We start from the raw sequence: 27,035 nt of genomic DNA, 5'->3' as shown, positions 1-27,035 counted from the left end.
CCTCTTAGTGAATGAATGTGCTTAGAAATAAATACGTTAACTAGATAGTCATTTTAATAAATTTATCTACTTAAAAAAATTCGGTATGAATTATTTATTGAGTGAACTGTGTATATCATTTTGATGCTAAGAAAGATTGTTTTACAAAATGAAAATAATGTAATCACTTCAGATTCAAACCCTCAAAAAACTGAAATGCAACAAATGCGGGTGAAACAAATCTATGCACTCAGCGACGGAGCCACATCGATATAATATGTAAACGTTGAGTCCAAATATGAGTCTGAAGAGAGGAAAGTCTTGATAAGGGTCCCAAAAGAAAACACTCCGAAGGCTCAACCTGTGCGTGAAGAGTATCCACAAAGCATTCGATTCAGAAGGGCATTTAAGCCTGAGGTTTGACTCCTATCTTGTTAGCCCAATCGCTGAAAAGTTACTTCAACTCCAACTAGTTACATTTTCCCAAGATTAACTTGAATCATTTATCTTTTCTGGTAAATTTCCCAACCCTCCACTACTCAACATTAATTGCCTTTATGCGACTCGACCATGATTCATCAGTGGAACTTGGAATTTACAGCTTTGAGAGAAATGTAGCCCCATCTCATAGAATAATGGAGCATCCATTTCTCTCTACATATTATTATCGTATATTTGGCGACAGGCTAGCCTCAAACTGCTTGTTTCAAAACATGCAAATAGCCCAAAAGAAGCACAAAACTTATCATCTATATAATAATGCAAAAATTGATAGGTGTCTGTCTGTAACTCAATCACTCAAAAACTATGGAACTGATTGAAACAAAATCAGGCAGGAAGATCCTTGATGTATGCAGTTCACATTTGGTCTATACAACAACGACATTGGGGCCTGGAAGGGCCTTGTGTTACACCGCAAAAACAAGATGGCTCTGGAAGAGAATATGGAGGTCATATAGAAGTTTCTGTGCTCACTTTTTAATGTATTTAAAAGTAAGATTGAGAGTTGATATTTTCAAAAATAAGTGAATGAAAAAACAAATTTTCTTATTATTTCTCTCAGTTTGCTACCACGATAATAATTTTCTGAAAAATTGAGTTCATAAGGTCCAAATCTCAAGATGTTTCCAAAATTTCTGATTGTACGAAAAAACTTATTAGGTTTCTCTAGATTTTACATAATTTAAATTGAGCTACAATTCACCACTTCAAATTTTACAATTTATTTGCAGATTTTATTGTCTCTTCAGTTGATTTTCCATGCTTTTGGACATGTACAGTAAAATAGATTAAATTCAATGACACGGAAAGACACTGAATGGTAACAGGTATTAACAGTTAACCTTTCAATAATGTATTGTAGTTTCACAGATATAGCTTACAAAATCACCATCTCTGCTCACCAACAAATGTTAGTCATCAAAATTCCCTTCAAATTTAATCGGGGCTATGATAAGAAATAAACATCTCGAACCAAGAATTTTTTTACACTCAAAAAACATAGTCTGTAAAAAATTCTTGCCTTATTTTTAGTCATGGCTGACTTACACCCTATAACTACAATGACAAGGCTGCAATCATATTTTTTTACATAAAATCAAAGTTAAGAACATAGCAGTTTTATTTGACACACAAAAGCATATAATTAAGGTTGTGGCATTAAAATTAGGGGGGGATAAGGTGTTTCCTCAAACCCCCCTCTATTCAAAAACTGTAGCACCATACATCAGAACAAGAACACATTTTAACAATGTGTAAAAAAAATAGGACTTTCTTACAGAATTGAAAGAAGTTAGAAAGGTATTAGTATTAACACTTACATCTTCTTCAGTAAATATAACAAAAGGTAGACTTCATCATGAAAAAATGCTGAAGGAATGGTGCTGCTTGGAACTGGCAGTGCAAAATGAACAAAACATACAATTACGCCTCTAACAATTTACTACCACTATAAACAATTACTCATAGCACCTTTGCGTGTGGATCCTGAAATGTAAGGACCAGAATTTATGGCAGTAAAAAAATCAAACCACTTACTTCATGCACAGAAAAAAAACTCAAAACGTTTGTCGTTGACAAACCAAGAAATCATGGGAAGGCACCGTGATCTGCAAAAATGCTTGCGCAATTTGAATCCAACACACAACAGTTTCAAGTACGTCACACACTGGGGCAGGCAATTTGCAGCAAGTCTTGCTTCTTCTTTGTTCCGCTTGGTTAAAAGTGACTTGCAAACTATTATCGTCCACCTCACAAACATATATAATTCTTCAAAACACTTCTGGTGTCACACAATTTTCATGGACACCTTCTCCACCATTCTTTGTACAAAATATCTTACCTTAACAATAGAAATTCAAGAATATTTTAACCATAACTTTACATTTTGTAAGAAACAACTGATTTTCGTGCGTTTACTCAAAGGAAGACTAGTAAGATTTTTTTTGAACAGCTACATTTCTTTCCATGGTCACAATCGATTGATGACATAAAGTTGTAACATCATAGCAGCACAGAAAAAAGCTTGTAAAAAAACTCGAGGACTAAATGAAATCAAACTGCTTCAGGAACAAATGATGCCTCAGGAACTTGAGTGGGAGAGACTAAGACACATATTATTCAAGAAACAGCAGTTTAACTCCATACACAAGTGATCGACGAGGTGAAATTAGATCACTAAAGAGTGTTGGCAGTGGGAGTAAAGGTTGAATGATAAATTTGATGAGCAGAATAGCAGCGTCATTCACTGCAGCATAACTTGTGGGGAAGATATGCCTCGCAATGGTAGTTGTGAGAGTGAAGAGGACAAGTGAAGTCCGTCCCTATGGCATCCACGTTCATGCATTTTTCCCATGGCTAGTACTTTAGTTATTAACTTTACACTGTACTCCACAATCATGTTAAAAAATCCATATAAAATTGGGCCATGGGTGACCTTCACAGGACTCTCTCTAGCCCTTCAAACAAATAGTCTTCATTTATCTCATCATCACCATCATCAAAGCTGAAACAGAAAAGAAAATAATGAAACAGGCTGTCATTTGCTAGCATATACATACATAGTATTAAAGAGGGGAAATCGATGATTAAAAACATTGATGTTAATGAATGAGCACTTGGCATTCATGAAATTACGAATATAAAATTTTGCCAAAAGTCAGAAAAGCAATTCCAATTGAGAGAGAAAAAATGGATACTCCATCATTTGGCAACAAACATACACTTAACAGGTGATAAAAACTGATCATAGCCACCTTCAGGTCAAGATTTATGTTCTGCATGTTAAAAATTAAGTAATAGATAGAGCAAAAAATTATTTAAAAAATTAGGGGATATATTACAATGCATTATTACACTGTGCACCACAAATTTACTTCACATATGTGCAATTTAATTGAAGTGAAATCACTACAGAAGGCAGGAGACATGCATCAAAGGCTCATTGTTGAACAATTCAAAAGATGAGAGTGACAAGTGAGCTTTTAATTTCAAAATTATATTAAAATATCATACACTTTAGTGCATGTTCTTTCTTGGACTCAATACTTAAAAGTTGCTCTCATTGTGAAAAACAGAAGCTCAGTTATATGAAGGTCCAGATCCAAAGAAAAAACATCCTACAAGTGAGAAGTCTTTCTTTCCATGGTTTCAAAATGAACTCAAATGGCAATTACATTTCATGCTGTCTGGTGTCTAGAAATAATTCTACAGGATAAAAAAAAATTATTAAAAAATAGCATTTCGTGCACTCTTCAACACAACTTCCTATTTTTCAGTATCGAAGAAAACTGATACACATTTTTTTCTTAAAAACACATAATACGTAAATAAGATAAACATATTTCCCATGCTTCTTCGGCATAAATACAGAAAACAAACCTTATGTTGTGCTATCCACCCTGATCCAGTATACGTAAAACACGACGGCATAAAATCATTGGCTTTAATTAAAACATATGAGTGGGACTAGGCTGCTCAAACAATCCTTAATTTAAAAGAATTGGCTTGAAATGAGACAGCTCACCCCAGAAGGCCTCTTCCATGCAGTGATGCGAGACGTTTCAGTTTTTAGCAGGTAAGCAGCATGATTCAACTAAGATTGATTTTTGCATAATAGATTAGCGTGTTTAGGCTTCTGGCAATGCAAAACTGGGAGAGTCTTACGACTGAGGGTCGTACAATTTAGAGAGAAGAAGTTTGACGATAAGTCAAAAACTGTTTAAAGTGGTTGTCACTGAAATCCTGACAGTGAGGAATTTCCAAATTACAATCCCCATAATAATATTTTTAATCTATTTTCATCCACAGAAGCACAGTCCATGATAGAAAATTAAATTCAAGGTCAGCCATCCTACAAAAACATGTTTGGTGTGGTCACCACAAAAAATGGCACTCCCTACGTACGTACGCATGTGGGTACCTCCTTCAGGTAAGACCTTTTGGTACCTAGAGGCTATTTTCAAAGGAAATATCACATTTTGGAATACTTCAGGACTACTTGAACGTCATCTGCAAATGCCATCATCAGCCATAAGAATGTCCGGTAGACGACTTGGGATAGGAAATAATTAAGCGTACAAACAAACTTAACATCTTAGAGAATTTGGTAGATTTAAAGGAACAATCTAACTGTGGAAATGTTTATGAATTCATTGATGCAGGGTACACAAAGTGTCTCTTCATGTCCATACATCGACCCTTCCACGCCTATCGTTGGCGATCATCCACACAGATTTTCCGATGCAAAGGAAGTAATGCTGGATTTAGCCAATGACATTAACCCCAAGCAAAAGAACGAACATCGCCTATATATGTATCTGAGAGAGGGGATCACATCCATCAAAACAATAAACAAAAAAACTTTGGCAAATCCTCATGTCCCAGCTTAATTAGGGATTAAATCTACTCTTTCATGCCTATATTCGACACATTTTCTGCACAATCAATTTGTGGTATACTAGTACTATTGGTAAAGTTTTATGAAGAAATGCTTCATACATAAATGAAAATATAAATCATGGAACAGGCCAATTTGGTTCCTACTGAGTACCTACAATTTTCACTCTAAATTCTAGCAGTAAAACCAATGGATTTCTAGACTGAAGATTATAACTCACTAAAACAATAGAAAATTATCATATAATTAAATGTTACCGTTGTAAATTTGTTTATAAATTTCTACTGCACAGAAGAATGCAAAATACCCAACCTAAGGTAAAATCAAAGCTAAATAAAACAAGTTTTTGTTCAAATAAAACAATGAATACTGTAAGTCTTTGGCGTTTTCATGCTCCAGAAATGGCTGCTAACCCTTTGAATGGTCAAGGCTAATTAGGCGGGGACGACACAGTGTCCGACTGAGTAGGGTCCCAACGACAGGCGATGGATATTCCTTCGGAATTCTAATTGCTTAAAGAGCTCTGTACAGAGAAGTAAAAATGATCTGTGCAGAGCCTGTAGCTGGGTAAGCATTTTCCTCAGCACGGATCAATTGCGAGTATAACAAATAGAGCAGACTATGTTCCGTCCAATTATCGTTTTTCAATGGGCCATAGTGCTACATGCGCCCAAAACATATTCTGAATGAAATTTCTAAATTATGCATACAACACTCACTATGTACCACATATATGCATGTTTTTAACAAGCTATGCTCAATACACCTCAAAAAAATTACTCCTACATTACCAACATATGCAACAACCAAAGACAGACGTAAAATATATGTAAAATAAAAATGAAATCTATCTAATGACTTTAAATAATCTAAGCTAAGTGTGGATTACACAAATGAAAACTCAACAACAAGAGAAAAAGGAAAGGAAATTCATAGCCTATTGTCATTGCAAAAAGTCAAAATACCCAAGTAGGTATGTAGTACAGTATCTTGGCAACTACTCAATTGGTTGCACTATAATTAACAAGAAACTGAAGAGTATTTATTTCTAAGTTTCCTCAAATTCATGCATAACTAACTAATCCTCATATTTACAATTTTTCATCCAGCTTTGCATGAAAATAACGAGCAGTTTTTGCTGCTTGCAAAAAAGTAGCTCCAATTTTTCCAAGAATTTCACTATGCATCACCATAAGAGTCAAAGCAATGACTCTTACGAATGCACAATACACAGAAGAACCTTTTTAGTAATTGTGCAAGGGTCAGAAATGGTTGCCAAAGAAAACTTCACCATTTTCATAATTTCAAGACTTACAGCAAGCTAACCATTTCTTTCTTTCCTACGCAAAGCCAGCAGCTCTCTAGGGGTGGAAAATCTTTATTACATATACAAGTTGATAGACAATTAATGTATGTATTTCAGGGGTTTTATCAGTTGAGAAAGCTTGCAATGTAGAGGGTGCTTTGAAAATTTCTGAAAGTCTTGAAATAACAAAAATAATGGAATTTTCTTAAGCAAAATTTATAGCAACAATAAAATTGCTATAAAGTTCTTCTTGGGGCCATGCATTCCTCATCATCACAAGTCATTTATCCCTCCATTGGTTTAACACTGCTCGCCAATCAATTCTCCTGTCAGCTATTATTTTTAGTTTGATAATTTGCAGTCAATATCTACCCAATATGCAACTCATATTGACCACAATCTTTTTCAAGTCTTTCCCTGTCTCTGCTATGAGAGCTATGTCATCAGCAAATCAAAGCATGCTAATTTTTCCTCAATAGATATTCACTCCTGATGCCTTTTCTTTGATTTGATCAATAGCTTCATCCCTGTAAACGCTGAACATAAATTACTGGGGACACGGCACAGCTTTGTCTCACTGCTTTCCCATTTCTTGCTTCTTCACAACTAGGTCCTGATTTTATGACAGCTACTTGATTTTACTATTAACTATGGATAGTTTTCTTATCATTGCAAAGAACTCCCATTTCTTTCAGGATTCTAACTTTGCTCTGTCTCTCTTCTCTTATAGACCACCCTTGTCAGTATCTTTGACACATGTGTTGCCTGGCTCACAGTCCAAAAATTTTCACTCTTCTCTGCTATTTCTCTCTCAGGAATCAAGATTATAATGTTTCTCTCAAAGTACTTTGGCATTTCACCAGTTGAATACATTTCAAATGTGGTTTTCTATAGCTGGGTCAATAGACCGGCACTGATTTTTTCGAAATGATCCCGTGTACAAATTTGTGGTCTCAAAATGTGCACAACCATAAAAAATAAATTATTATGTACAAGGTTTCATGTTCGTGCAACATCGAATAGCCATGCCTGAGTGGCCTAAAGGCACCTTGATGCAGTTATTTTGAATTTTGAGTTTTTTGACCCAGATAAAGTATTTTCTTGATTGAAAGAAATAGTGAAAATTTTAGGACTATGAGACAGAAAACTTATTGGTCAGAGATACTGACAAGGATGGTCTACATCTATAGAAGAGAGAGAGAGAGCAAAGTTAGAATCCTGAAAGAAATGTGAGTTTTGTAACGATTTTTTTCTCACCATTTCGCACATTTTGAGACCACGAATTTTCAAATCGGATCACTTAGAAAAAAAGCACCGGTCAACTGGGTCAAAGGCCTTTTATTCACAAGAGTTTGCTTATTGATCAATTGAAACCTCAAGTCAATACATGGAGAAAATAGCATTCAAAGAGGAGCAACCATTTTCCTAGCTTCAAAAACTGTTCTTTTTTCATGCTAAGCTGGATAAATGTTTTTGATGCTAAGATGACCTCTGGAAAAGAAAAGCATAAATATATTCCCTTTCATTTTCAGTTCATTTCAGAAAAACCAATAGGGTAGTTACCAAGATACAATACTTCAAACTTGAGAATCTCAACTTTTTGCTAGGACAGTAAGAGACTACTTTGAAAATCATCCTAGTAAATAAAGTACATAATACAACAGAAAATATGCATCAAGACAACAACAATCTGCTATGCTATGCAAATTTGGTTGTGAATGCTTCAGTGGCTACGGTGATGGTAAAAATGATCGCACAGTGCATATTAGGATGGTGAAGTAGAAAAACTAAAAATAATTCCACCTAATATTGGGGATCTGTAAAGAGGCAGCTATGGAGAGATGACAACGAGATAACTTTTATAAATGCAGAGAAGTAGAGGAACAAAATAAGGTGCTATCTAGTCTTGGAATCAGTACAGAAGCAACATCAGTGATAATAAAAAATAGGTGCAAAGAGTATATTAGTCTCGTTACGGAGAAGAATAAAATATGAAACTATCTATTCGTGAAATCAGTACAGAAGCAGTGACAATGAAAAAAACAACTAAGAGCAGAGTGCATATTAGTGCAGAAGGACAGAATATAATGCCATCTAATCTTGGGAATCAGTAAAGAAGCCGCAGCAGAGATGATAAAAACAACTGTGCACGTATTAGTGAAGTGAAGTAGTGAAGAATAAAAATACGAGTGACACTGAAACACATAGGAGCACACAAAAATTTCACCTTTGAAGGCTCACCAACTCAATTGCAATGCACACATTGGGAGACCCATCACCAGATTTTAGCTCGTAGTAGATGGTGCATTCTCTTGGCCGACCACTTCCGTGGCACTTGAGAATTTGGGGGGGCCAGAGTCGGAGGGGGGAGGGGGGACGAGAACAGAACGGTGGCAAGCACCATAACAAGGAGTAAGGAACAATGGGCAGTGCAGCAGCGGGACGTCGACGCCGCGGCCGGAGCACCCCTCACGCTTGAGCCAACCTCGTAGGAATTATCACCAAAGCTTCCGAAACCACCATTGCCGCCTCTGGCAGTGGTAGTCCCACCACTTTGGTGAAACACCAACGATGAAGGCACCCACCATACTCTTTGATGTGATAGGGAGGAGGGCCAAGGTTGCACAGGATATTCCCAACACAAAGCGGAGTATAATTGGAATAATTTTTCAAATAAAAAGCGGAAAGTTATTCAAGGAGGAGATAAACAAAGAGAAATGACAAAAAATATAGACAGCAACAAGGATTGAGGCAGAGAAAGGTTGAGTTCCACCACAGTTGAAGTTTTTCGGAGATGTAGCATTGAGAAAGAGAAAAAGTAAACGGGAGCTCATGAAAATCCAAAACAATTAAACAAGGGGAAAACTAGCTATTATCATTACATTAATTTATGCCTGAAATGAATAGGTGCCAAACTTGGCAATATAAAATTTACCCTCAACCAATCTTCTTATCATCAGTTACTAACACTCTGTCATTTTCCTTCCAATAAATGTCAAAATTTGAGCCAAGTTGAGCAGCCATTGAGAACATGGATAACTCCATCTCAATCAATTTTTTTTGGTGATGGATTTGGTACACACAAAACACTTATGCAATACTCACAATGACATTATCAGGGTAGTGCCAGTTTGTTTTGCCCTGACCTCTAAATGCACAAACTGCCTCCCCTGAGCTCAGGGAAGGGAAGAAGCCCTTGGGTGAAGGAGGAGAAGGCATAGGGTGCATGGTCAACAGGAAAAGAGAGCCACTTTGGGTGGGGTGAACCAAAGTGAAGGGAAGGGTGTGGGAAATTGGAATGGGCATTGGAAAGAGAAGTTAGGTTGGCAGGGGTAGCAAAGAAGCTGAGCCAAGAGGGTGACGTGGGAGAGGAAGGACTTTCACCACTGCTCACGAAAATGGGCTTGCCTAGGTCGAAAATGATTTCAGTGCAAGGGACACAACTAAAAAACAGACACTATGCAGGGTAAATCCCGTTCAACATTTGTCCGAGTCTCAAACATTAAAAAATTACACCAGAGAGAATAACTAAAAGGTGGAAAATTAAGTAGTCAAACATGAGATACAGGCAAACTATGAAAGTGGTACATATACTTTATGAACCTGACAATTTCAAAATGATAATATAAGTGAAATCCATCACAAAAAAAACAGGTAGAGCAGGAGTTAAGTATCCTCTTAAATATGAAATTCTACTCCTCAAACAAGAAAGATTAATGCGTACAAGTTTTTCATTTGCTAATGAACACAGCACAATGCAGATCAGATTGAATACAGTGGAACCCCGATTTATCGTTCCCGCATTCATCGTTCGCCGCTCCTGCAGGGCTATTCTACTAAACGGGGCCATGCGTATGGCCGGCCGTAAGTTTCTTATGGCCTGACCCGAAATTACGGCCTATACCGATTTGTAACGATTCCACTCTCGAGGGGCCATATCGTATGGCCCGGCCAAAAGTCTTAATGCCCTTTCCGCAGGCGAGTATGAGAATTATAATTGGTACTATAAGTTGGGTTAACTTTTTTTTAACCCTAGTCATTTTTTGAGAAGGAAGTTTGTTCCAACGTGGATACAAAATTAATTCTATGTTCTTTAACTGAAATGGACTCTTATTAAAGGATGAATTTGGATTTTCTTTAACCTCTGATCAGGCGGCAGACGCTGGAGATCTTTAAAAAAAGTGAAGAACGCAAATCACAGACGAGAAGAAGCAGAGGAAATTTGTACACGATTTGTACCCTACAGTATTATAATGATTATAATATTCGTGAATTGTACATGTAATGGATAGAGTTAGAACATGACATCCTATTGTAGTTCTAACCCCCTTTCTCTCCTTCCAATGGTGTAACTATTGTCTCATGGCTGCAATAATTTGCCCTCAAAAGCCGTAGAAATCCAGCCAATGCACGAAATCTAAAGATGAAATTGAAACTTTAAGTTTCATTAATTTTATTATCAGAGGCTTATGCTTAAGTAGCTGTATAAAATTAAAACATCAATATGAGACTATCATTCTTTCCTTGATTTATGGACGACATTTGTCCTTTACGCATCGACTTACTGAAGCCTTACTGCCAAAAAAATGTGTTGCCCTATGTTTCTCCCTCATGAACCGTAATGCTACGAGAATCTTAAATATAAAACATTTAATAGCGGATATTTCAAGCTACCTACAGCTTTTCGAAACAAGTAAGAAATCTGCTAGCAAATGTAGCACAGAAAGCAAGTAAAAGCCCGTTCCTCCGTTCACTTTCACAGAGCATCCATTAAAAAAGTATTTCTAACTTTTTAACTACAAGCGAGCTTTTAGTTAATCCACTACATCTATTTACGAATTAAGTAACAACTTCTATTGACGCACTGAAAGATTTAATGAAAATATCCATCATCGTATGCGAACGGATTACACGTATCCTGTACACTCCTTTCCAGATGAAATCGGCTTCTTTATTTTATATATCTAGCAAATGCCCGTTGGATCCGTATATGTGCTCCCCCGCAATATTCATATATTTCTTGAAACAATCGCTATATAATCGATGACACTCCGTAAATTTCTTCTAAAACTCCGTAGGCGAGCAATGTTATTTCGTATGGCCCGAGTTATGACCGCCTCCTAGGCAGGCCATAGTGTTACGGCCTTTAGGCCATAGCTACCGCCCGACTTATGGCCTTTCGCTCAGAGCAGAATTGCTCGAAGCCATACGTATGTCTCGAGGCCGTAGTTATGGTCGATTTCGACTTATGGCCCGGCCATACGATTAGTGGAATAACCCCACTGGTCCCAAATTAAGTTCCATAAAGACAACGTAATTTTTTCCCGCATCTATCGTTCCCCGAAGTATCGTTTTCCCGCATTGATCGTTTGAAGATCGCGGTCCCGTCATATAATTTTCCCGCATCCATCGTTTGACAAAAATAAGACGAAGTGTTTACAACGTGTTGTTTAAGGCTAATAACGACAGACACAAAGTTTGAATCTTCCCCAAGAGATTGAAATACGATAGGGAGAAGCTGAGTGCCGTGGGATAGTTACATTATCGCATTTCCCAAGATCCGGTATCCCCCTCGATTCAGCACTCGCCTCTCCCCGTCTGAAGCTTTCCTCTTCTCCGAAATAATAAAAAAGGCCCCAGCTCGAGCAGGGATCGTATTACGAAGACCTTAGCTTCGAAAGAAAATATCAAGTTACTCGAGAATATAAGAAACCTTTTTCACGCTTCCCCCTTTCTCGACCGCTGACTTTTTTTTAGCTGACTCGCTTCAAAGATCCCCACCTCTGGAGGTCAACTGCTGCATGAATCACCGATTAGCCCGAAAGGTGTGTAAAAATGAATTTTGGCAATTGGTACTATACTTTTATTAGATTGAGATATTAGTGATGTGCACGTAATTCCAAAAAGAATGATACCAAATACGGCGTATTTCTAACGTTATTTAACCATTTTAAGCAAGGAAATAGTTGGAATAATACGATGGTGATTTCTGGCGAATATTGATATCCTTGCAGCTGATAGTGAGCTTCACGGCAGTTGATGCGGATTTTTTTCGAAAACAGGGCGTCTGGTTACAATTTACGAGTTACGCTACAAGTCTCACTTGTCTGAGGTGCTAACGAAGTGATGTCTTCTCAGGATATTTTGTTTCTCCCTACTAGCAATCTGAATTCATCTGCTCATCTAGAGCCATGCGACTTATTGTTAGAAATGAGTGGGTAAGTTGCCGTCTCTATAGGATAAAAAATTTGCGCATTCTTACGGTCATGCTTCACCCTCTGCAGTAAGCTCTGCTTACACCGTAGGGGATAGCATTAGTGCCGAACTTCACCTCGTACGAGTGGTTCCGTACTTTCCAGGGTGGGTTGACTTAAAACCGGCGAGTGTTTTCCGTGTGGGTTCTATAGAGTCCGGTTTCATTTTTATTAGTTTTATTCTTATTCGTCTTCGGGCCATGGCCCTTCCGAAGACACAAGTGAGAACTTTAAAAGATAGACTGAAAATAATTGAAGACGAAGAAAAGAATCCCGGCTAGAAATGCGTGAATATTACAACACGCCTCGGTAGGTATGTCCGCTAGTACATGACGGCAGGGGTGGGGGTAGAGCAAGATCCCTGGTGAAAACAAGAAGTGGGATGAAGCCGAGGATCAGGTGGGCGTGCCGCTTACAATTAACGCCACATTGCCTCAATCATATTAAAAATTTAATTGCAAGAAAGGAACATTTCAAATAATAAACTATTTTTGGCCTTCTTGATCCATCCTATAACCAATCACTGCGACGGCGAAATCGGTTGTTTGAGGCATAACACGCACATTTCTCTCATACATAAGTGTACTTGAAATGGCATTTGATGCATACGAATTTTTAAATTGGACAGAAATGCATAATAGCAGTGAAAATTCCAAGTGGAGAGAAACATTTTTTAGCAAGGCGGCGTGTTCCTTCAGGATATTTGAAAGAGATATAATCCGAATCAACAATATGACCTAAGTGTTTCGATAAAGGAATAATATTCCTGTTATCAGCTAAAATCTTTTTTGAATCCATTAATGAATGTCATAATTCGCAAAAATCCAGCATTTCCTGGGACATAGGCAACCCGGACAAACATTCCCGCATTGATCGTTTTCCCGCATTCATCATTTTTTTCATCCATCCCCCTGAAAAACGATAAATCGAGGTTCCACTGTATTGCAAATTACAGAAGTACAAAACATAAACGTTCTCATGTCATTGTTTAAAGAATTTCATAACAATATTTTCAATGAGAACATTAATTAGATTCACTATGGGCTTATTTCAACATCAATTAAAAAGCAAGAAAATCTAATGCTAGAAAAAGCATAAATAATTCAATCAAATAGCAATATCTTCTTTCTATGGCCGAGTGATTTTCTTTAACAATTCATTATTTCTAGGACTGCAAAATTATTTCTAGCCTTACACACCCTGACTCACTTTCCAAGCAGGCCATTAAAATGAATTTCATGAAAATACAATCAAAGAAACAAATTTTTGCCATGTGGAATTGAAACCTGAATTCAACATGGGAACAAACTTAATTAGAATACCGAAAACGAATTCTAAATGCTAATGGCAAGAGCGTAGAATTCATGGCACTGCATTCATATTATAGCAAAAAATTACTTTTTTTATCGATCTTTTTGGACGAGAAACAGACGATACCACTTCCAATCAATAAAAATCCCTTAAACATCATGATTTAAACCCTTCAGCTGGGGTAGCTATACATATTGCCTCATATGTAGTACATATACATGGAAGTCTTCCACTCTGTGGGATACAATTAGCCAACAAGATTCAAGTTGTTTTCCTGCCAGGAGGTTGAAACGCTCGCAATATCCTCTAGACCATTTTCCAAGGGAACAGCCCCACCCAAAAACGGTCGGATTGGTGCAGTCTCTGATAATTTGCTCAAACTATTTAATCTCAAAATCTACTAAACAAATATAATATGAGATCTGATTTTAATTTTATTTTTATTAATTGGATGATATTGGAAGCTAAGCCCTTATACTTATATCCACATATCCATATATATACCTCATAGCCACAGCATAGAATACGAGCCTAAGACAGCAGAAAGAAGGGGTGGTCACACGTTGAAGTAAGTACATATTTTGGGTAGGGACATTTATGCAGGAATATTTTCCGCAGCTGAAGGGTTTGCTATGCATTAAATGACAGGAAGAGAATGTGAACGGCCATTTCCTTCAGAGGTAAGAGGCAAGAGACTCACTTTGAGCAAGGATGAGCATTCACCCCAGACAACGCCTTCTCTCTCAAGTTGAGAGGACCTGAGTTTTGAATGTCGATCGAATGAATGCAGCCAGAAAATCCATCGTTGTGCTTCCCAACAGTCATCAGTCGGGCATTAGGAACGCCACCTGTAACGAGAAGAAATGACACATCAACTGCAATGACTAACCTCTTCTACATTCTATTCTGCCCATTATCATCTATTCCCAACACAGTGTGAGGCTATTCACTACGTTTGCTTCTATTTGCGTAATAGCTTCATTTTCCAATATTAATCAGGCATGAAAACAAGCTTTTCACACCATCCCCAATATTGAGGCTGACTTTTCTTTCAATTGGGTGAGAGGTGGACAGCAGGACATAATGGATGGAAAGCATTGATATGGTACAGCCACAACACACGCTGGGCTATACACACGCACACAGAACTAGACTTTGTGGCAGAAACACAATAGATGAAATGCTCATTTGTGAAACTGGCCAGTAAGCATAAGCAAGAGAAGCCTCAATAATCTGTAATTAGATTTCATTGTCAATTTAAATATTCAGCCAGTCAAACTATCTATGAAGTTAAATTAAAAGAGAGAATAAATTCACCACTACGTCCATGGTACTAATACATCTATATATATATTAGTATCATGACTACGTCTACAGCAATGATGAGTTTTTGAATGATCGAGTTTTGTGGACTGTATGTATTTAACCACCTATTTCTCCTTTCTCATGCATTCTTATTTTTTACTCTGATTATGCCCTACCATTTATGCTCACATAACTGACAGGAAAATAAAGATTACAACTTTTATAATGACCTCTCGCCTACCCCATGTATCATAAATAGGTCAAATCAGTTTGTACCACTCTTATTAACAAGCACAGATATTAACATACATAGTAACAATACATACCAAGATAAATATTGCCGGCTGCATTGAGCATTGTGAGGATTCCTTGGCTTTCTCCAATCTTGACTTCATTTCTATCGAGCTCAATGCTGCCATCTTTTCCTTCTCGATGGAAAACAGCACGATGCCTCTTCCCATCATCCACCCTGGCTTGATCGAGTGTGATGAGAGCAGGACCGGATCCCATTTCATATGAAAATTCCAAGAAGCCACCGACCACTGTAACGTGAGATTTAAAAATCAACCACAGCAAAGTCCTCAGAAGAAGTTTTTCGAGGGTTTGAAAACAGTGTTGATAAAAGTATTTGAACGCTTATTGTGAGGGAAAGCAGGTTGGATCGTACAGGATATTCACCGTTGCATTTAATATGTGAAACTAATTACAAATTAATTTCATTTAAACAAAATCAGTTTATTAATTTAATGTTTAGAGGAAAATAATGAATCCAGGGTGGTTTGTTTGATAAACTTTTTCCTTAAACAACAAAAAATGATTCAACTTCTTTCAAAATTTCAATAGTGCTTCCAGGTACACTAGAAACACTGTCAATAGAAGCACAAAATACAGAAAGATATCACAATATCAAATGATTTCATTGAGAAATGTAAACTTCTTTATAGTTATCAAATATAGAAGAAATTAGTGCTGCTAATTAAACTAAAAACATTTAGAAATATTGAAAATCAAAATTTATGCACAAATCTTCCAAAACTCCTTCTTTGGGGAGAACTTAATAGAAATAAATATGTCATTTGGGTATCATCAACTAGCCAGGAGAATTTGTCACACATTGCGACTGAGTGTCATCCAGAGACTCTCCCAGCACCAAGTGGTGTCTATAGATGATGCCTGACGGTGCACGCAACCTTGAAAGCGCCATTCTTCGCTTCCCCTTTGCTTAGAAATCTTGAATGTTTACAAATGTTGGCAGTAGCTTCTCAGATATCTACACTATGCTTCAATACTGATTTTGAGCTTTCATCTGCCCACTGTCATCATTATATTTTGTACTTATATTTTGAATGTGTTAATTTTAATTAAAAACATTTTTATTATTTTAAAAATGTTAAGTGATTAAGAATCCACCATTGAAAAATATTTTATATACGTTATTTCATATTTGAAAGTCATACAGTAAATAATTACAATATATATAATTGCATTTATAATTCATGATTTTGTAAATTATATAATACCATAAACTCTCATTATTACAAAGTTCAAGTTTGTACTGAGTAATAAACATGTTCACTGCTGGTTAGTTCATAATGACCAAAATGCATACTTCATCTTCATGCCGTTTCAGTCATAATGACTGAAGAATGAGTGACTTCTTTGGCATTTTATAGCACGATGCATTTCACAGCTACAGCGGTGCTGCATACATGACTGCGGGACCGACACGGTGCATGCGCCAAGTGCACACGATAACTCAAATGGAAAGGATACAAGTAATAAACGAAAGGAAAAAGAAAAACAGTTAGGGAGAAGTCATCTAAAAATCCACAGCTGGGCACATCCTAACTATTTTGATTTATGTACATAATATTGTTGAGACTCTACATAGTGAAGCATTTCCAGGATTTTAGAAAGAACAGCAATGCTCTTTTTTGAGTGTTTCACTAATCTTTGGCTATTTTTGTTAATTTGATGTACACTTGTCAGCCATGCATCCCTAAATGGAAGAGGAAAGGCCCCTCGCTGGAAAGAATGGGCCTTGGGTTTTGATGGTCTTGCTTTTCTCTTGCAAACAATAGGCTTGCTCCTTCATAGACCCTGATTTCCTCCTTTGGTCAGAGTCTAATTCAGAGTAGATTTTGCTGACCTTTTTCAACAAGAAGGAGAACCATTTTCTGCTGTTTACATATATAGCCAAGTTTTCAAGTGCACGTCGGAAGACTTGTCATTCAGGTCCACTCTTCAGAATGCACAGAGTTGGTAAAAATGGGACACGTGTCCATTACTAACCATATTTTGTCCATTACCAAGTGAACTTAAGCATGCGAATAGCATTATTTGCGGCACCACAAGTCGGAAACCACTCATTCCGGCCAACCCTAACTAGTTTCTCCCACTAGGAGTTCCTTCTAGCTGGAACAAAAATACGTACATCATTTACCTGTACACTTTACTAAGACCAATTACTAGAGGTCCGTGGATTTTGCTAGATGCGATATCGCGAATGTGAAATAACACGAAATAAAAACGAAATTTCGTGTTATTTGCGATTTTAGGTGGATCAGCGAAAAAATCACATCTAATGAGTCATAATCCATTGTTTAACGCTGCCGACGTTCATTTGCTCTATCCTATAACAATTCCAAGGTCAATTGGCTCGTTTAGTCTTGCGCATAACGGATCCACGTAATATCGTGCACTGTAGTGATTTCTCCGCCAGAATTTTCCGTTAAATTTATCACAGCCTCTCTCTTTGATTCCCATGTATCAATCCTGAAATATTTAGAATGAGGCGCTTTCTCACCTGAAGAGTTAGATATTACAAATTAAAAATGTGCAAAAAGAAATTTAACGCGGAAGAGCAAAAGTACAAGCTCTTGCGCTCGGTACGCGTCAATGGCTAGCAGCAATTCCGGTGACTCACCGTGACGCATTAGACAGCGTTATTGGATAACTTGTAGCAGGAAAACCTTGAGTAAGGGTCTATTGTAACAATTTCGTTGACTGAAACACGGCCGCTGGCAGGGACCGGTCCGCCGTTCACGGCACGGCCCACAGCGTGGCAGAGAGTCGTCTCGTCTAAAAGCAGCCTGAATTTCAGGGTGTCGTGACGTGAACAGCGGGCGGCGAAAAGTCGTTTCGTCAGAAAGCGGCCACAATGTAGCACTGACTGTATTTCACGCCGTAGACGGTGCACCGCCAGGCCGGATTGAAATGGGCGCCGTGGTCACCACGGCGGTCGTCAACGGCGCCGTAGTCACCACGCCGTGCCGTCAAATGCCTGATTCGATTAGTTAAAAGACCTCCATAGACACGTTCGGTTATTTGAAAGCATGAAGTGCTAGCAGTTGGGGGAAGGGAAGGAAGGAACAGAAAGGATAGGAGGAGATGGGGTTCTCCTTATTAGCAGATTGATCGTCGAATATTCGGCTCTCCACTGAGCTAAAATGCAAAAAAAATCATTTCGACATTGGCCAAATATAATATCTAATTCTTCAGGTGAGAAAGCGTCTCATTCTAGATGTTGCAGGATCGATTAATGTGAAATAATTTTTCAAGTTTCTTTGAATCCGATTGTTTTGTTATGTGTGCTTCTTTCACTGCCTTTCCTGACCGATTGGCAATAGCTGTAATCAAAACTAAGCGATTTTGTTGTATCTGGCTGCTGTCCTACCTTCCCTCAATACCTGGTTGAGGGGTATCGAAAGGGAACCCAAGACATGAAACATTCCGGCCAATTTGTAAGTTATACAGTACTATGGTTATACCGTAGCTACCCAGCACTCAGTTTGAAAACACCATCATGATAGGTTGTGTTTTGTGGTGTACTGTTTTTTTTATCGTAGTTCCAGCTTTAAATATCGAACAAAGGATAGGAACTTTAAAATGCCAAAAGCTAGTAATACTGTTCATACCAGTGCAAGTGAATTCAGCCCAGAAGGATTTTACGCGAAAGACAGAGTATTACTGTGCAAAGTTAATTATAAAAGATTTGATTTTGAAAGATGTGACACTTTGTTAAAGCACATCAGTAGCGATAGACATATACGTGCGAAAGAAAGGGGACCCGCAAAATGACAGCTATCATTTGAACATACAGTCACTCAGTCAAAGAAAGCGATGGAGGAGCTTGTTGTTGCTACTACTGAAGCATTTTTAAAGGCTTTATTTGGTGTAGAGAAACTTGACAATCCAAAAATTCTGGAATGGCTCTCGAAGTATACACATACGAGGTAGTGGGCATTTGCAGTTTGCCGATCGTATTCACCAAGACTACATACTTGAACCATTCATATACCTTCAACCAATATATAATTTGAACCATTTCTTTCATTTAGTTTTGTCAGAAATTTTGTACAATCGAAATTGTGTTAAATGTTATGTAAAATGCTTAATAAAAGTATAAGTATTCATGAAACGTGTAGCATAAAATAATAAAACACCTATAAACGTGGGAAAATCGTTGCATTAAAATAACACCGCCAAGATTTTCTATAACACCGAAATCACATGGTTTTAAAACGAATTTTAGCAAAAAATAAAACCACTTTCACGGACCTCTACCAATTACACATTCATGGAAGCATTGGAAAAGTCGCAATTTATGTAAAAAGCTACAGCATTTTACCTCCTCCAGATCCAAGCACCATCAATACATTGAGTTACTACAAGAAAAAGGTATTCAAAAAGCACTAAATGAGGCATAAAGGGGAGAGTATTCACAATGAGGCACAGCAGTTAGTAGGTACTTCAAGAACAATACATACCTGCAATTGAAATGTAGTCATGGTTTCGGCCATCAGTCTCAGGTCCTTGTCCATGCCAAAATAGGATGCCGTCGGAGGAGGTGGTGGAGAATTCAATGATTATGGACTCCAGTTCAAAGTGATTCTTGTGTGGAAGTAGCTCTGCGCTCAACTCCAGATACCCATCTCCCTGGAAGCCCACTGACTCAGTAAAGTCAATTCCTGAAATCGTAGCACAGGCACATGTAATAATAATAATAATGTTTCATTTGTCCAGAGATCAAGTAATACAAAGGTTACGCTGATATAGGACACGTCAGGTTAAAGAATACATATGTATACAATAAATACAAATATAAAATGGTTACAAGAAACGTCAAACTTTGTTTACAAATTCATCAATAGAATAATACATTTTTAGTTTCAGATATTTTATGAGGCTGGTCGTAAAAGCAGTTACACTAATTGGTGCCTTAAGCTAAACCGGCAATTTATTATAGAATTTAAGGCCCATACAGTTTGGACCAGCACCTGTATTCCTAGTGCGAACATACGAAACATGCAGCTGATCAACTTGTCTGGTAGAATGGTAGTGAACATCACCATTCTTAACATTATGGGATGGATTTCTTTTAGTATATACAAGTACACTAGAACCTCAGTTAAGAAACTTTCAGTGGAAAACCAAAAAAAGTTTCATAAGTGAGGAAGTTTCATACGTGAGGTTTTTCGGTATTTAGAGTGAAACCCTTTCCATTAGTATTTAGTTTTGTTTCCAGGATGCAATTACATATTTGGAGGCAAGAAATTGAAGTATAATAATCTTCTTTACTCACAAGCAACACCACAGATGATATGTTACTTTAAGAGAAACATAATTTTGCATTCCTGAACAACTTTACCCAATGTTGAACGTCTAGCGTTTCTGGCACTAAGCCACAAGGCTAACATACTGGAGAAATTTCGGAAAGGTGATACTAAATGTTCACAGAGAAGCCAATTTTTGAAAAAGTTGACTCATTAAAAGCAGTTTTCAGGAAATTCATTTTACCACCTATAGACAAACCCAAGATTGGAGATTGAAGAACTGAAATACCTGAGGAAAGTCATCCAAATTAACCCCATAATTAGGGAGCAAAATGTCACTCATGCATCACGAAGGCTTCACACCCTATGGACCCGGGTTCATGTCCTGGCAGAGGCAGAAAGTTTTCAGAGATGGCTGTATCCCTGCTTGAAAGTAGTGTGGACAGAACTTCCAGTGCAACACACTGTCCGGCAGATGGGACGTTAAGCCCTGGTTTAGCCTATTGTTACAACCTCGCTAATTCCAGCACAGGGTTTCTATCCTCCCTCCCTTACCTCATGCTGAAAATGACCCCAACTCTCAGTTACCTCCCTCAAAATACCATGCCATTGATACTATGGAGTACCCGGCAGTAGCGTAATTATGGTTGGGGGATGAGGGGATAGATCTCCCCCAAAGCCTCAGAGAAATAAAAAAATATTTAAAACAATTATCTAGCTTTGATATACAGCAACTGCATCTGCTTAAAGTTAAATTTTAAGTGCCAAAATCATGTAAAACATATTTACAGGCATGCTTTTCTTTAACTTTTCCGGGAATCCCCGTTGCCTGGCTTTTAGCCGCCCCCCAGGTACTACCATCCCCCACAGCATATTCCGAGTTACGCCACTGGTACCCGGGATATTCCGTGACTAAGATTTTTCCGTTGCTTAGATCACTTCTTTTAAGTGAGCATTTGAAATAACCGCGCAACTGCTGTCAGTGATGAATGAAAAAAAAATAGATTAAGAGCTCGGAAAAATCTCCCCACTCAAAAATGTTTACGCACTAAAAAAAATTTTTACATCAAATTTTAGCAATTGTAGATTGAATCTACCGGGCATAGCTTCTCTGTCGGCATTCTTCCACGATTTCAGCACCGGGAACTTCGACTAACAAGCCGAGTGATTTGTTTTCACGGAATAATTTAATGTCCCATTTTTTATAACAACACCAGACACTTTTTGTACTTCGATATAATGGTTATAAGTCATTCCTGAGTCAAAAGAACTGACTTATCTTTTGCGCTTTGAATTTGACTTTCATGATTACGATATGACTGACAACGCGAGTTATTCCAAGGGCATTCACACTGACTCTCGTTCAGTTAAAAAATAAACGCTTGCCACCAGGCAGTCTCAAGCTAATAGCTATTCAAGGTCTAACTATGTTTCATTTAAACCCACTGAGATACACGTTGGGTCAGTTTTGATCTCCGCGCCACGTAAGCAACTTTGCCCCGGCTCAATTCGTCCCCGGGATGTGGAGTTTGCCTGCGGAATGAGACCACGCATGCTGTTTTTACCATCGTATTGTGAATCACCTTCAACTTACGTCCATACTGCAAATGCGATAACCTTTTTTGGGTGACCTTGGAAGCCAAAATTTTGGTACACAAGGATTTTTAACGGCTCATTTAGGCATTATTTCGCTGGGTCGACGGAAAACATAACCTTGGAAAATTCTAGGCAATCCTCCGTTAGAGGTAGATACTGCGGATTAACGATCATATACTGCAATTAAAATTAATATCTAATAAACAGCATCACGCATTATTAAAATTTATTATTCTTTTTTGGCATATCTATGTAATGAGTACATACTACTCCCGCTCCTGCAACTACAATCGGCACGAGGACAGCAATCTTCTCGTAGAGCAGTTATCTGACGAGTCGTGCAAGTGAGGTATTTTATCTCATTGGACTGGAAAAATTAGTTTCGTAACCGAGGAAGTCGTATAAGTGAAAAATTTCATAACCGAGGTTGGAAATACATGGGTTCATATGGGGTTATTCACCGGACCAAAAAAATTGGTTTATAAGTGAGGTCATCGTATAACTGAGGGTTGTATAACCGAGGTTCCACTGTAAATGAAAAATATATGTATACACATGGCACTGGTAATATATCAAGTTTTTTTTAGCAGGGGACCGCAAGGGGCATTATGATTGGAAAAAGTCATGAGCCGAAAGGCTCTTTTCTGAACTCTGAAAATGGGTGAGGCCCTAGAGGATAAACCCCACAAAATTATGCTGTAGGCTATGTGGGAATAAAATTCTCCATAGTATAGTCTCTAAAGGATTTCAACAGAAACAGTGGGTCTAATGGATTTAATTAAATAGCAGGCTGAGCTTAACTTACAAGCCAAAGTATTTATATGCTCATCCCAACAAATTTTAAAATTAACTTTAAAGCCCAGAAATTTGGTATTTTGTACCTGTAGATCATCTTCCCATTGACTTTAATGGGAAAGACTTCACTTGTTCTATTTTTATTTGCAAAGTAAATTAAGAGAGACTTTCCTATGATTAAATCTAGAAAATTTTGATGACACCAGGTATGGCTCACCTGTTTACATTTATCTTTCAATTCTTCAAAAGTAGGTGCTGTGAGAACAATGTTGGTGTCATCAGCAACATTTATGCTTAGAAAACGTTTTACAAGATCATTGATGTAGGAAATAAACAAGACAGGCCCATGGACAGAGCCTTGAGGAACACCTCGAATTGGGATCTTACCCGGGGAAACAAAATTTGCACCATTTACCACCATTTGCACCATTTTAGATAACAACATGATGAATTCTGTCAGACAGGTAGGATGCAACCCAAGCATTAGGTATACCTCAAATACCCATCCTGTTTAGTTTCTTGAGAAGCAATTGATGGTCCACACTTAATAATATGGTATGGTAATTGAATATTACCATACCTTTTGAAAAATCGAAAAACATTGCAGCTACATCCTTTTTATTACCTAGTGCATTCATAGTCTGGTTTATTAGCTGACAGGTTGCAGTAGATGTGGATTTATATAAAACTATGCTGGGATGGAGAAAGGACATTGGTAGCCTCCAGGTAAGAAATTAGCCTAACATAGAATGCCTTCTCAAATATTTTGCTGAATTGGTTCAGCAAAATATTTGGGCGGTATATCATGTCTATCACCATTGTTTTTATGGAGTGGGATAACTTTGGAAACCTTAAGAGGGGATGGAAACACTCCCAATTTGAAATATTCGTTTATGAAAAAATGAAGAGGCTGTACAATGAAGTCAACCGATTGCTTAATAATATAGATAGGGATTCCATCAAAACCAGAGCACTTTTTTGTTCCCAGTTGATTCTGCACGATATTTTTCAGTTCAGATTTTGTGAGGGGGTAGAGGTAGAAGGATTTTGACTTTGCAAGAGCAATGGCTTCTAAATAGGAAGTGCTGTCAGGCAGAGCAATAGGCAAAGGCTGAAAATGATCAGCAAAGTTACAAGCAAGTTGGGAATACTCTGATATGATAATTCCTGATGAGTTTGTAGACAGCTAAATCACTTTTTAATATTTCAATATCCGCCATACCATACTATTAAGTAATTATGGTAATACCTACATATTATGGTAATATTCATAAAAAGGTTGAATGCATACATCAAAACCATGACTGAAATAAATAGTGAGAACATTAATTCGTGAATAACAAATACTCTTTAGTGTAAAAAGAAATTACCTCATGTGCATTTATGAACAGAAGAACATTGAAAATGAAATGATAGATTGCCTGTGTAATGCAGTTCTAAGAAGAGTATGAGAGAAGTTCTTGAAACCTTTATTAACACTAGAAGGACGGCAGGGGTCATTTGACCCATTTTCAGAATTCAAAGTTATTTTTCTCTTATTAAAATATTTTTTTTAATTTTGAAACTTTTTCACTTTGTTCATTTTGGTCTATATTTTGATAAATTAGTGAAAATTCAACTATGATGTTTTGTTTTAAATTTTTATGACGAGTTATACCTAGAAGGACGGCTAGGGGTCATTTGACCCACAACTGGTTTTAACGCTATTTTCTTGCCTGTGGGTCCTTTTGTGCCATGTATATCATATAATCAGCAAGAGGCTAGTGTGGAAGTTGATTAGCTTCATTTTGAACCTGGAAGTACCCGGTTCAACGCCAGTTTCATCCCAAGGGCTCCTATCTGTATTCGAAAACCTAGTCATAGCGACTAGTTGTGCTCAATCTTTCGATATTTTTTCGGGCAGCAAACGTAAATAAAACGTTTTCAATCCTTGATTTTCGTAAATTCATGTAATTATGATATTTTAATTTTGTTTATTTTATTGTTCAATGATTATTGTATTACCCACACCGGAAAATCGTCACGTATCCTATGACTGTTTTCCGTTGGCCAATATTCAGAGCTCTTTTTCATTGTTATTAGACAAGAGGCATTATTTTTCATCATCGCCGCATCAGGTTTACGAATAACTGTTTCATTTTTCTGGCCTGATGGCTCTGTCACTCGGCCTTGCCCCTTTGCCGTGTGTTCAACCTTAGTGCCGCCTGACCCCGTCGGAGTTTGGGGAGGGGGGTTGGACTGCACGCTGTGCCATGGGAAAAAATCCTGTCTCTCCTGTCTCCTTTTAAGAAAGCGGAGGATTGGGTGGACTGTAAAATTCGACTGTATATCCTACCCTAGGAATCCGCACGCAGGACGGATAAGAAGCATTACTGAAGATACGAATCAGGATACAGTTGGCGGTTGAGTCCCTGCCTTTCAAACAGCAATTAGCTTTACTTTAGAAATTTTTGTCCTTTTGTATGAATTTCTAATGATCTCCAGCTCTTTATACCTCCAATGCAACTGGAGAAGATTCTTCCAAATTGCGCTTTCGTTTGTAGATATTTTCGCATGCATATCAGTAGCGAGTTGAGGAAGAAAGTAAGAAGTCGATAAATATATCAAGAGAAGAGAACCGTCGCCATTCAAATAGCTTTAGGAAATATAGAAGATCAGTCTGGAAGTGAATCGGAAACATCAACTCAAGGACATTCTGACCAATCCATCATCATCTGCGTGAGATGGAAGCGACGAAGTCCAAGATTGTGAATCCGATGGCGACTTTGGCGTAACAGCAAATGCACAGCTCTATCCAATGAAATGCAGCTGCCCTTTTATGAGGTAGATTCCAAATAAACCAGACAAATTTGGAATTGAGTACTGGGTTTTGACAGATGTGAAATGAAAAACAGCCTAAATGAATTTCTATATTGTGGAAAAGATGAAGATTGGCCATGAAATCAAGCGTTGGGGAAATAAATAGTTACTAAAGTGACCGTGACATACAAGAATTCAGGAATAAATGTAACTTGTAGCAATTATTTTCCTACCATCCATCTAGCAGAAAATTAGGAAAAAAAATGGAAAACTTCACTTGCTGGGACGAACTGAAAAAACAGACGTGACGTATGAATATCCATGTAATGCATTCAACGCGAGTGTTCAAAAATACCTTAGGCCATACTCTTACGTAGAATCAGGCAAACTAGAACAATAATGTACTTTTACTCGGGAACAAAAAGCGGGCGTAGATATGATGGAAAGCATGTATAATTTTATTTACACTTCTCCAAATCCAACAGCCATATCTCCACGGGCACAAAAAAGAGAATGTTGCCAAAAATATCACCGAATTGCCTCAATTTTCTTTCCATTTTCAAAATTCCTTTTCATGTGCAAATGGATGGTGTTGTAACATCCTCTGCCACACGCCTTTTAGGTGGCTTGCGGGGTAGTGTGTAGACTTAGATGTAGATGAATAAATCGTCCAATTTACGCATTCAGTGCAAAAAATATTTTGTGGAAACAGCACTGAAAAAATACTGTCCGAGATTTACAACTAAGTAATAATAATTAAAAATTTGAATGCAAATTTTGCAAACCAGTATCCTAATTGTTTAAATATAAAACACATATTTTGTTTTGAGAGCATGTATGTTAATGATTAAATTTCAATCGACTACTAAATACGGTTTAATTAATGATTTTTTAAAATAATTGTTATAAACTTTTGACAATGGAAATAATATTTAATAATGTTAAATAGTGTTTTTAATGAAATGATTCAACAATTAATACCATTAAACTGAATATTGGATAAAAACGAGGCGTTTTATTCCAAAATACATTTTAGGGGTCAAATGACCTTCTAGGTAGCGCGGAACTCCCGTCCTCCTAGTGTTAAAAAAGGGTATGACTTATTTGGTCACATCATGAGACACAGTAAAATAATAAAAATTACCTCTGAAAGATAGGTTAAAGAGATGAACGACAGATGTAGGCCTTGAGTAGGACCCCCAGAGTAGGTGATGAAGGATTATATTCAACGACGGTAG

The 27,035-nt window shown here is 37.5% G+C and overlaps 1 protein-coding gene across 8 annotated transcripts in view; it reads right to left on the bottom strand.

The window, feature by feature from the left end:
* Positions 1 to 1,186: 1,186 nt before the first annotated feature.
* LOC124164372 (basement membrane-specific heparan sulfate proteoglycan core protein-like) overlaps positions 1,187 to 27,035 on the bottom strand; it is a 1,400,348-nt gene continuing 1,374,499 nt past the window's right edge. For all 8 annotated transcript variants that reach the window (XM_046541669.1, XM_046541671.1, XM_046541670.1 and 5 more), the window contains 5 exons: positions 19,822 to 20,022; positions 15,379 to 15,594; positions 14,448 to 14,595; positions 8,410 to 8,773; positions 1,187 to 2,983 (listed from right to left, as the gene is read on the bottom strand). In XM_046541669.1, coding sequence (XP_046397625.1) covers positions 8,458 to 8,773; positions 14,448 to 14,595; positions 15,379 to 15,594; positions 19,822 to 20,022 — 881 coding nt within the window. In that variant the 3' untranslated portion in view covers positions 1,187 to 2,983; positions 8,410 to 8,457. The remainder of the gene's footprint in view (positions 2,984 to 8,409; positions 8,774 to 14,447; positions 14,596 to 15,378; positions 15,595 to 19,821; positions 20,023 to 27,035) is intronic.

This window comes from Ischnura elegans, chromosome 8 (assembly GCF_921293095.1).
Source record: "Ischnura elegans chromosome 8, ioIscEleg1.1, whole genome shotgun sequence".
In the NCBI taxonomy this organism is placed as follows: Eukaryota; Metazoa; Arthropoda; class Insecta; order Odonata; family Coenagrionidae; genus Ischnura; species Ischnura elegans.
The sequence above is the reverse complement of the archived record's forward strand: the minus strand, read 5'-3'. Positions and strand labels throughout refer to the sequence as shown.